Consider the following 12,249-nt stretch of genomic DNA (forward strand, 5'->3'; position numbering starts at 1 on the left):
CCTGCCTCCCTAACCTGTTCTTCCTCCCACCTATCCCCTCCTCCCACCTCAAGCCGCACCTCCATCTCCTACCGACCAACCTCATCCCGCCCCCTTGACCTGTCCGTCCTCCCTGGACTAACCTATCCCCTTCCTAACTCCCTACCTACACTCACCTTTACTGGCTCCATCCCCGCCTCTTCGACCTGTTTGTTTCCTCTCCACCTATCCTCTCCTCTATCCCTCTTCTATCCGCCTCCCACTTTCTCCCTATTTATTTCAGAACCCCCTTCCCCTCCCCCTTTTCTGATGAAGGGTCTAGGCCCGAAACGTCAGCCTCTCTGCTCCTATGATGCTGCTGGGCCTGCTGTGTTCATCCAGCCCTGCACTTTGTTGTCTTGGATTCTCCAGCATCTGCAGTTCCTACTATCATTGTTGATGGCACCATCTCAAGGTTGCTGAAAAATTCTCATATATCGGTCATGTGCTTTCTAGGAATACCACCATTGATGAACATAACTGTGAAAGCATCTATAAAGCAACTTTTGACTATGGCTGACTCCATGCTTCTGTCTGGAAGCAGCATGGCATTAAACTGAAGACTGAAGTAAACCTCCACTGGGACATTGTTCTTATCATCCTGCTGTATAGCACCACATTAAAGCTCAAGAACATTTACTACCATTTTGAGAATTTGATGCCAGGACAAAATTACAAACAGAAATATCCTTCATTGTACTGGGCTGAATAACTTGGAGACCACCCTTTTCCAGATGAGGTTGTTTTAGTTGGCTGTACACAGAAGTCCCTATGGCAGATGTTCAGATGCAGTCAAATGGCTGGTGAAGGTGTAGTATTTGTAAGCAGGGAGTTGGCTCATTTTGCAAGTGAAACACAGGTACCCTTCCAAAAATCACGCTTTCAAGAGATATTAAGAGCACAGGTAGGCATTTAACTAAGTGTGGGGGTGCTTACTCTTCTGGTGTTAGAAACAGATCGATGATTAAATGTCAAAACTGCATAATTAAAGGTGGTTCAAACAAACCAGCAGTTTCAGTCATGTGACATAAGCTTTAAATTGAGACACTCAGTTAATGGAGTGGATTTGATGTCAGCAGGTTATTCTATGAATATCTGATGTAAGTTAAGCAAGAGGCAGAAACAAACCAACATTATTCTTAAGTGGTAGAAAGCATCTGCCTCTCTGAAGATGGAGCTGCAGGATATAAAATAATGTACTCTGTATGACAAAAAGAGTTTTATTTTTGTTTGAAGTTGATCTCTCTACTTTGCAGCACCATCTCCTACATCCTACCAGCCTCTCTCTTTCATTCCTACACCCCTGGTAGCCTCTCAATCAACAGTTTGTCACCCCCAGGCAAACTGGAGGTTGGTTTCTGGTTCAAACCTCTTTCCTTCTCCTGGTGGACTCAACTTCAGCTATAATAAAAGTCTTTCCCCACCCCACTCCTGCTCCCAGTAATAGCATTTGTCTGTGCTTCCAGATTCTCAGCCTAACTAGTTAACTTAAAATAAAAGCATGGAAGTCTATGCATGCACTGGCAATGATGTGACTATGTAATGAATATGGTGACATCTACAGTGTTTGTGTGGATGCACCTTATAGCCTGTCATGGACAGCTGAGGCCACTGGCCCATTTGTGCATCTGCTGTGGGCTTACGGGCTTTTATCAGCAATTTTAATGTTTGGAGTAATTACTCCATTTGATGCCCTCTTGTCAGAAACCAGTGATGTTTTGCAGTAGATAACTGTGAGCAATTTGAATTGATTCAAGCTATAATAGGTTTTGTGTAATTCCTTTGTTCCACACAGATGGTAAAATATCTAATATAACTGTCTTGGTTGTTTGGAATATTCATACCATATAAAGAATGTCATATTCCAGGAGGTGATGAATTTGCCTGTGTCTTAATAATTGCTAGAAAATTCTGGAAGCAGTCAATTTGCTCAATCCGTATTCAAAGCAGCTATTTTAAAATTTGACAAGAACCGATTTCAAAACAAGAATTTAAGCAAGTAATATAGCTTTTAAAAATGTTAGCCTCTCTCTCTTTCTGCCTTTGGCACATTGATAGATATGCTGATGATGTAGGTTATATAATAATAGTTAATTGTAATAATTAGTCTTAATTGATAGCCTATTGGTAGGATAGAAACACGGAAGTCAAGAAAGGGAAGAGTCAGAGATGGCCCATGTGAAACTGAGAGGGTTGGAAATGGAAGTTAAGTTGTCAAAATTTTCCAGTTCAGACTGAAAGTAGGACATAGAACCATTACGGTCACCAATCTGGTGAAATAGATAATGATGACATATAAATAATGAGTAATTGTTAATGGCAGATGTTAATTGCAGAAAATAGGTCTGCTCTGCTGAAAGCAAACCTATGCAAACAAGGTGCTGAGAAGGAGTAATTAAAATTGAGGTTAGGGTTCATGTTCTGAAGTTGTTGAACCCTGAAGGCTATGAGTGCCTAAGCGGAAAATAAGGTGCGGTCCCTCCAACATACCCAGGTACCTGAGGTCTTTATGGCTTCATTGAAAAATTGCAGTAAGATTAGGACAGAGACGTTAGCAAGACAGCAAGATGTTACGCTGAAATAAAAAGTGACCATAAAGTCCAGCCATTTTTGTAAATCAAGCAGAAGTGTTGCACAAAGCAGCCACCTCCAAGACCCAAATGTACCAGATGCCTTAAGTAATACGTCTCTCATTAAACCCTATTTATTCTCAGGTACACATCATTCCATTCTCCCCTTCTCATGTCAAAGCTTCCCAGTCACTGAGACAAGGTGTAGAGCTGGATGAACACAGCAGGCCAAGCAGCATCATAGGAGCAGGAAGGCTGACGTTTCGGGCCTAGACCCTTCCCAGTCACTCTCGTCTTCCCAAAGGCTTAAATTCCCCCTTACACCACTCTTAGCATGGCTGGATGGTAAATGTTTGAATGGACCTACTCCTTCTCAGCTTCGTGGCTGTTCCTCCCACGAAGTTACCACGTCGGCGGGACATATTTTAATACCGCGCATGCTCCTTCGGTGAAATGGCCAAGAACTCCAACTCCCAGAAGGCTGTAGCACCGGCGCGCAGGCGCAGTGGTTTACGATGCCGGAAGCCCTTGGCCTACGTTGGAGCGCGAGTTCCTGGACATGTTGAACCGGCAGTGGCTGACATTCTTTAAATGTATTCAAACTGGTCGTTTCAAAACCTACAGAAATGTCTCCACTTCATGGTCTCCGGTGGGAGCGGCCTTCAACGATCAACTGAGGAGAAAGGTGGATATATTTGGGAAGAACGTGGTGAGTGACACTTCCGATGTAATGTGCACGAGGTTGCTACACGATAACCTGTTAAAGCTGAGCCCGGCTGGTGCACTGAATTTTAATGGAGTCGTTTCTAATAAGGTCGAAGAGTTTTGATAGCACTCAAGGACGGTCAGTACAGACTCGACGGACCGATTGGTCTGTTTCTGCACTGTAGGGATTCTATGATTGTATGAAAAATGCATCACCTTACTTTTCAGGATTAAATTCTATTTGTTTCTGTTCACATTTGACCAGCTGGTCTATATTGTCCTGTAGTCTAAGGTTTCCCTCATTATTTACACACCCAAATCTCGCATCATTTTGAACTTAACTAGTCATGCATCTTACATTCACATCTAGGTCATTTAAGTACACAACAAACAGTGAAGGACCCAGCACTGGAAAGCTTCCAGTCACAAGAATACCCCTCAACCATCACCCTCAGCTTTTTGCTATTAAGCCAATTTTGAATCCAATTTGACAAACTGCCTTGGATAGACACAGAAAGTAGATGTAGGAATAGGTGATTTGGCCCTTTGAACCTACTTTACCATTCAATATGATCATGGCTGATCATCGAACTCTGTACCCTGTTGCCACTTTCTAAACATATCCCTTGATCGCTTTAAACCGAATAACTATATCTAAATCATTAGAAACACTTAATATTCTGGCCTCAGCTGTTTTCTGTGGCAGAGAATTCCACAGGCTCACCACTCTCTGGGTTAAGACATTTCTCCCCATCTCAGTCCTAATTGGCCTACCCTATATCGTTAGACCTGTAGTTCTGGCCGCCACCGTTATTGGGAGCAACCTTCCTGCATTTACTCTTTGTCCTGTTAGAATTTTATAAATTTCAGAGATTCCCACCTGTTCTTCTGAACTCCAGTGAACATAGTCCTAACTAAACCAATCTCTCTTCATATATCACACTTGCCATCCCAGGAATCAGTCTGGTAAACCTTCATTGCACTCCCTCCGTAGGTAGAATGTCTTCCTTTGATAAGGAGACCAAAACTGTACACAATACCGCAGATGTGGTCTCACCATGGTCCTCTGTAGCTGGACATCCCTGCTCCTATCCTCTCACTATGAAGGCCAACATGCCATTTGCCTTCCTCAGTGCTTGCTGCACTTGCATGTTTACTTTCAGTGGCTTATATACAAGGGCACCCAGGTCTTGTTGCATTTCACCCTTTCCCTAACTATTGCCGTTCACATAATCTGCCTTTATGTTTTTGATCCCAATGAGCCTTCAGCTTCTTAACCAGTCTGACATGTGAGACCTTGTCAAAAGTGTTACTGCAGTCTATATAGACTATGTTAAATGCACACCCCCCCATTCCTTACGCATCTAGTCACCTTAAAAATTTCAAGGACGTTTCTTCAACATGATCTCCCCTTACAAAACTAGGCTGACTATCTTTGATTAATCCTTAAAAAAGCCTGAAAGAACTGTTCTTGCAAATGCTGTAAATCAGGAGCATAAACAGAAGTTGCTGGAAAAGCTCAGCAGGTCTGGCAGTATCTGTGAAGAAAAAAATCAAGAGTTAACGTTTCGGTTCCGTGACCCTTCCTCAGAACTGATGGTAGCTGGGAAAACGTTGGTTTATATGCAGAAAATAGGGAAGGGGATGGGGTAGGGAGTAAACAATAGGATAGAGCCCAAAGAGAGAGAACAGCAGTTGGATAGACTGGCCATAATATCCACTATAAACCCACTGACTCCCACAGCTGCCTGTGCTCATGCCCTGCTCCCTGTAAAGACTCCATCCCATTTTCTCACTTTCTCTGTTTCCGTCGCATACGTTCAGATGAAGCCAAATTCGACCAGGGAGCCTCCGACATGTCTACCTTCTTCCTCAAATGAGGGTTCCCCAGCACCATTGTCGACAAGGCCCTCAACTGGGTCCGAGCCATTACCCCCACTTCTGCCCTCACCCCTTCTTTTCCCTCCCGCAACAGCAATAGGGTTCCCCTTGTCCTTACCACTGTCCCACCAGCATCCACATCCAGAAGATCATCAGATGCCATTTCTGCCACCTCCAGCGAGATGCCACCATGAGACACACATTCCCCTCCCTTCCCTTGTCCGCTGTCCGCAGAGACAGTTCCCTCAGGGACACCCTGGTCCGCTCTTTCACCCTCACGGCCCCTTCCCCTGCGACCGGTGAGGTGCAACACTTGCCCATTTACCTCCTCCCTCCCCACTATCTAAGGGCCTAAACATACCTTCCAGGTGAAGCATTACTTCACCTGCACTTCCCAAAACCTAGTCGACTGCGTTCGCTGCTCACAATGTGGTCTCCTCTACATTGGGGAAATGAAGCGTAGACTGGGTGACCGCTTCGCAGAACATCTACGTTCTGCTCGCAAAATAGACCCTGAGCTACCTGTTGCCTGCCACTTTCACACACCACCCTGTTCCCTGGCCAACATCTTTGTTTTTTGGCTTGCTGTGGTGTTCCAGCGAAGCTCAATGCAAGCTGGAAGAATAACACCTCATTTTCCGCTTGGGGAACTGCAGCCCTCTGGACTCAATATCAAGTTCAATAATTTTCGGACCTAAACTCTCCCATGTCCTAACCCCCTAACCCCCTACCCCACACTCCAGGCCTTGTTATTACATAGCCTGCCTTTACACACTGCCTGTTGTTAGTCAATAACAGTCCCTATAAACAACTATTCACCCTCCTAGCCAGATCATTATCAATTCCTTTGTCTATCTGACTGCTCTTTCTCTTCGGGCTGTATCCTATCTTTTACTCCCTACCCCATCCCCCTCCCTATTTTCTGCATATAAACCGATGTTTTCCCAGCCGCCATCAATTATGAGGAAGGATCACCGGACCTGAAACGTTAACTTTGATTAATCCTTGCCTCTGTAAAGGAGATTAATTCTGTCCCTCAGAATTTTTTCCAATAGTTTCCCTACCACAGATGTTGGATTCCCTGGACTGTAGTTTCCTGTGTATCCCTTCCATCTTTCTTGAACAATTGTAGCACATTTGCTCTGTTCCAGTCCTCTGGCACCCCTTGTGACCAGAGAGAATTTGAAAAGTAATGATAGAGCTCTTGCAATCTCTTTCCTTGTCCCCCACAGCAGCCTTGGATACATCTCATCTGGGCCTGGGTGTTTATCCATTTTTGGGCTGCTGAAACTGAAAGTAACTCCTCCCTCTCTGCTAATTTATGCAAATATATCATAATTGGCCTCCCTGATTTCTAGACAAAAGTTGTCTTTTTCTGCTGTGAATGCAGATGCAAAGCACTTGTTTAGAATCTCAACTATGTTTCTTGGCTCCACACAACTATATTTTTTTTAAATTTAGTGGTGGGATGTGGGTATTGCTGGCTGGCCAGCATTTATCGACCAACCCTAGTTGTCCTTGAGAAGCTGGTTGTGAGCTGCTTCCTTAAACTGCTGGACATGGACTTCAACAGTCAAGGTCAACTAGGGGCAGGCAATAAATGCTGGCCATACAGTGACTCCCATGTTCCATGAGCGAATTTTTAAAAAAAAACACACACATAACGACTTTGATCCTTAATGGCCCCTGCTCTTTCTCTGGTTATTCTCTTGCTGAAATGAACTTCACGAAATGCCTTTGGAATTTCTTATTATTACTCACCAATGCTTTTTGACACCCATTCTTTGCTCTCCTAATGCATTTTTCAAGCAACTCCCTGCATTTTCTATATTTCTGTAGGACATGTGCCATTTTGTGCCTTTGGTATTTACCATAAGCTTATTTTTTTCTTATTGAGTCTTGTATATCTGTTGACATTCAGGGGTCTCTGTACTCTGCCTTTACTGGACAATGTTGGCTCTGCACTCTCACTGTTACTCTTTCAAATGACTCTCACTGCTCTGATGTGGATTTTCCTGCAAGTAGCTGCTCCCAGTCCACTGCGGCCTGATCATGTCTTGTTTTATTAAAATCATCCTTCCTCCAATTCAAACTTCTAATCCGTAATTAACTTAAACCTTTCTGAATTGTGATCATTGTCACAAAATGCTGTCCCACCGCCACATCTATAACTTGCCTGGTTTTGGTCCCTAAAATTAAGTCCAGTACCACTGTCTCTCTTCTCAGACTTTCTAAAAAGCTCTCCTGACCCCTCTAAGCCTTTCATACTTTGTCTATCCCTGTTGATAAACTGGAAGTTGAAATACTCTACTATTCATATACTATTATTTTGACATTTCTCTGAATTTTGCCTGCATATAAGATCATAAGCTATTGGAGCAGAATTAGGCCATTCAGCTTGTTGGTTCAGCTCTGCCATTTGATCATGGCTGACATATTTCTCACCCCCATTCTCCTGGAATCTCCCTGTAACCCTTGATCCCCTTAGCAATCAACAACCTATCAACAAATCTGTTTCAAATACACTCAATGACTTGGCCTCCACAGCCCTTTGTGGAAATGAGTTCCACAGATTAACTACCCTCTGCCTGAAGAAATTCCTCCTCAACTCAATTTTGTAGTGCCGCCTCTTTACTCTGAGGCTGTCTTCTCGGGTCCTAGACTCTCCATGTCCACTCTAGGGTAGTAAGAACTGCCGATGCTGGAGTCTGAAATAACATAGTGTGGAGCTGGAGGAACACAGCAGGCCGAGCAGGAAAGCGGACGTTTTGGGTCGGGACCCTTCTTCAGAAATTTCAGAGCCCCAGTTCTGAAGAAGGGTCCCAACCCGAAACGTCCGCTTTCCTGCTCCTCTGGTGCTGCCTGGCCTGCTGTTCCTCCAGCTCCACACTGTGTTATCCATGTCCACTCTATCCAGGCTTATCAGTATTCTGTAAGTTTCAATGAGATCCTTCCCATCTTTCTAAAGTCTATTGAGTACAGGCTTAGAGTCCTTAACTGCTCCTCGTTTAACAAGACCTTCATCCCCAGATCATTCTTGTAAATCTCCTGTGGACCACCTTCAAGGCCAGCACATCCATCGTTAGATATGGGGCCTAATACTGCCCTTAATATTCTAAATGCGGTCTGACCAGAGCCTTTTACAGTCTCAGCAGCACATGTCTGTTCTTGTATTCTAGCCCCCTTGAAATGCTAGCATTCCATTTGACATGCTAACTGCTAACTGAACCTGCATGTTAACCTTAAGAGAATCCTGAAGCAGGACTCTAAGTCCTTTTGTGCTTCACATTTCTGAAGCCTTTCTTCATGTAGAAAATAGTCTCTGCCTCTTCTTCCTACCAAAGTGCATAACCTCACACTTTCCCACATTGATCAAACTGAATAGATGGATTAAAATGGTAACACCCAAGGTGTTCAGTGATGGTAACACCACTGAAAGCAGAAGAGCTGTGGTTAGATGCTCTCATTGGAGATGATCATTCCCTGTGTAGTTTGTGTAGCGTGAATATTGTTTGCTACTTTTCAGCCCAAACTTGGACATTGTCCCTGTCTGCTGCATTTGGACATGGACTGCATAAATGTATGAGCAGTCATGAATGGTGCTGAACATTGTGTGTAATCATTGGGAGACATCCCCCACTTCTGACTTTATGATGGAAGGAATGTTGATTCCCTGACTTGATGGTCATGAGGCTGCAGCTTGTATTGGAGTGTGATTCAGCTTCTGGTGGTCCATGGTAACTAATGGATGCCCAGTTTTCAGTTGCTGGCTCTGTCCAAAGTCTGTCCCATTTAGCACTGTGACAGTGGCAACAAAACGGTATAAGGTATTACACTGTGAAGACAGAACTTTGTCTCCATAAGGACAGTGCAGTCATGGACAAATGCACTTGTCGTACCTATAAGATTGGTGAGGTTGAGGTCAAGTATGTTTTGCCGTCTTGCTTTCCTTGCCACCAGCCACAGTCCCAGTATTTCAGCATTGATTTTTCAGAACTCCAATTAGTGATGCTGCTGCCAAACTGTGTTTGGTAGTGGACGTTGAAATCCCCCATACAAAGTATATCTTGCCGCCCTCAGTGCTTCCTCCAAGTGTTGTTCAACACGGAAGAGTCTTGATTCATCAGCCGTGGAGGATGCTATAGAAAATCAGCAGCTGGTTTCCTTGCATGTGTTTAACCTCGTACCTCGAGACTTCGTGGTGTCTGAAGTCATTGTTGAGAGCTCCTTCTTCTTAATTGTACTGTCAGTTCCCCTGGGCCTGTTCTGCCAGTTGGACTGGACAAATTTAGGGATGGTGATGGTGGCATCTGGGATGTTGTGTATGTCAAGCTTTTGCTTGATTAGTCTGGGAGCAGCTCTCCTAATTTTGGCAGTAGCCCCCAGATGTTGGTAAGGAGGACATTACAGGGTCAACAGAGCTTTTTTCTTGCAGTTGTCCTTTCCAGTTCCTAAGTTGATACCAGGTGGTGCATTCAGTTTCACTTTTTTGACTTTCCAGCAGTTGTTAGAACTGAATTGCTTGTCAGACCATATCAGAGGGCTTTAAAAGTCAACTACATTATTGTCACATGTCGGCCAGACCAGATAAGGCTGGCAGTTTCTTTCCCTAAAGGTCAGTAGTGAACCAGGTGTGTTGTTTTTCTGATGATTGACAATGATTTCATGCTCATCATTAGATGTTTAATTCCAGATTTTTTTTTATTGAATTGAAATTCCACCATTTGCCATGGTGAGATTTGAAGCCAGTTCTCTAAGACATTACCTAGTCTCTGGATTCATAATGTAGTGTTAATACCACTAGGCCGTCAGCTCGACTATGCTTCCTGCCAAAATGCATAACTTCACATTATATTCTATCTACCACGTTTTTGCCCACTCACTTAACCTGCCTGTATTCCTCTGTAGACTCCTTATGTCATCTTTATTACTTGTCTTCTCATCTATTTTTGTGTCTTCTGCAAAATTGGCAATAGTACATTCACTTCTGTCATCCGAGTTAATAACACATTATAAATAATTGTAGTCCCAGTGCTGATGCTTGTGCTACTCCACTAGTTATGCATTGCCGTCCTGAAAATTCCCCCTTTATCCAACTCTTTGCCTTCTTTTAGTTAGCCAGTCCTGTTTCCGTGTTGATATGTTACTCCCAACAACTAGGGCTCTTATTATGTAGCCTTATGGGTGGTACCTAATTGAAACTTTTAGAAACCTTTTGGAAATCTAACTGTATTAAAACTACTGGTTCCCCTTTATCAACCCAGCTTGTTAGCTCCTTAAAGAACAGTAATAAGTTTGTCAGGTATGATTTTCCCTTCATGACGGTATGCTGACTTTGCTTGATTATATTTTGTGTTTCTAAATGCCTTGCTATTACGTCCTTTATAGTAGACTAACATTTTCCCAATTACAAATGTTATAAAGAAACAATGGCTCTAGCACTGATGTTTTGTCACTGTCCACCATTCTTCAGTCTGAAAAATGACCATTTGCCAATATTTGCGGTTTTCTGTCCTTAAGTCATCTTTTTAATCTTTGGAGACTGACTGTCCTATTCTATGGATCTTAATTTTGTTAACCAGTTTTTTAAAAAGTATTTTGCCAAAGCCTTCCTTAAAATTCGTAGAGACAACGTCTACTATATTCCCTTCATTGGCCTTTTCTGTTACTTCCTCAGAATTTCCGAAGGATTAGTTAAGTACTATCCATTTTTTTTGAGATTCATGCTGGTTCTTCTAACATCAATCTCTCCAAGTGTCTGTTAATTTCTGTCTGATTATTGTTCCTAAAACCTTACATTGTATTGATGGTAAACTGTTTGACCTGAAGTTTGGAACGACCCTTGCATCATTTTTGAGTAAGGGTGTCACATTTGCCATTTTACAAAACTCTGGCATCTCCACTGAATCTTGAAAGACTGGAAGATTTTGGCATACTAAATCATTAATATCAGTGCTACCACAGATCATTGTCCTGCTCAATATTTACCTTTTAATCATCATTAAAAAAAATTATCTGATCACTAATACATTGCACACATCATGTCCCACAAACAGCAAATTGACTGCTGCATTTCCTATACTACCACTATGGCAACACTTCAAAACCACTTTTATCTGTTGTAAAGTCCCTTCTGATGTCTTGTGGTCATTTTAAAAAAAACTGTATGAACACTTTCTATGAACTAAAGTTTCTTACTTTATCATTAAGGGTCTTTTTGGTGTACATGAGCTGAACTCCCCAGTAGGATTTCAGGTGGCCCAAGAAAATGCATTGAATGAAATGGAGCAGTTAGTGGAACAAGCATGCAGAACACCACCTGGTCCTCAAGTTGTTCAAATCTTTGACAGACTTTCAGACTGTCTTTGTAGAATTGCTGATTTGGTAAGTAGTGATAACGTTTCCTTATTGATACGTATATATATTTAAGTGTATATGTTTTGCAACTTTGGTAGCCACTAATTGTGGAGCTAAATTAGTTTTGCTTTCCTTTTTGACAGGTATACAAAAGCATATGGGTCTTATTACACCACCCCCCTTTCCCAACGTAATGCCATTCAGATAATAATCTACCTTCCTGTTTTTGCTAAGAAAGTAGAAAATCTTACATTTATCCACATCATACTTCATCTGGTATACATTTTCCCACTCGGTCGACTTTACAAGTCATGCTGAAGCATCTTTGCACTTCATATTTTCACCCTCCTACACAGATTTGTCATGTCTGCAAACTTAGAGATACTGCATTTAGTTCCTTCATCTAAATCATTTAATACATACAGGTAGTTCTCCCATAATGCAATAGTTGCATTCTTTTGTGACCTTGCGCTAAAGAACGTTGTGTTACAGGGAAATTGCTATAGAAAATCGCTTTACCTGTATAGCAGAAAGTTTGTGTTATCCAAACAGCGTCCACGATTCATCAATCCTGTTACAGCCAATTTACATTAACGAAACACGCGTTATAATAGAATTAAGGTGCAGGGCTGGATGAACACAGCAGGCCAAGCAGCATCATAGGAGCAGAGAGGCTGACGTTTCGGGCCTAGACCCTTCATCAGATGAAGGGTCTAGG

At 42.7% G+C, this 12,249-nt stretch overlaps 1 protein-coding gene across 1 annotated transcript in view; it reads left to right on the top strand.

Moving 5' to 3' along the window:
* The first annotated feature begins 3,058 nt into the window (after positions 1-3,058).
* Positions 3,059-12,249, top strand: part of mipepa (mitochondrial intermediate peptidase a) — a 49,405-nt gene continuing 40,214 nt past the window's right edge. The window contains exons 1-2 of the mRNA XM_048597935.1: positions 3,059-3,297; positions 11,385-11,573. Coding sequence (XP_048453892.1) covers positions 3,148-3,297; positions 11,385-11,573 — 339 coding nt within the window. The 5' untranslated portion in view covers positions 3,059-3,147. The remainder of the gene's footprint in view (positions 3,298-11,384; positions 11,574-12,249) is intronic.

Source organism: Rhincodon typus, chromosome 6 (assembly GCF_021869965.1).
Source record: "Rhincodon typus isolate 14 chromosome 6, sRhiTyp1.1, whole genome shotgun sequence".
Lineage (NCBI taxonomy): Eukaryota > Metazoa > Chordata > Chondrichthyes > Orectolobiformes > Rhincodontidae > Rhincodon > Rhincodon typus.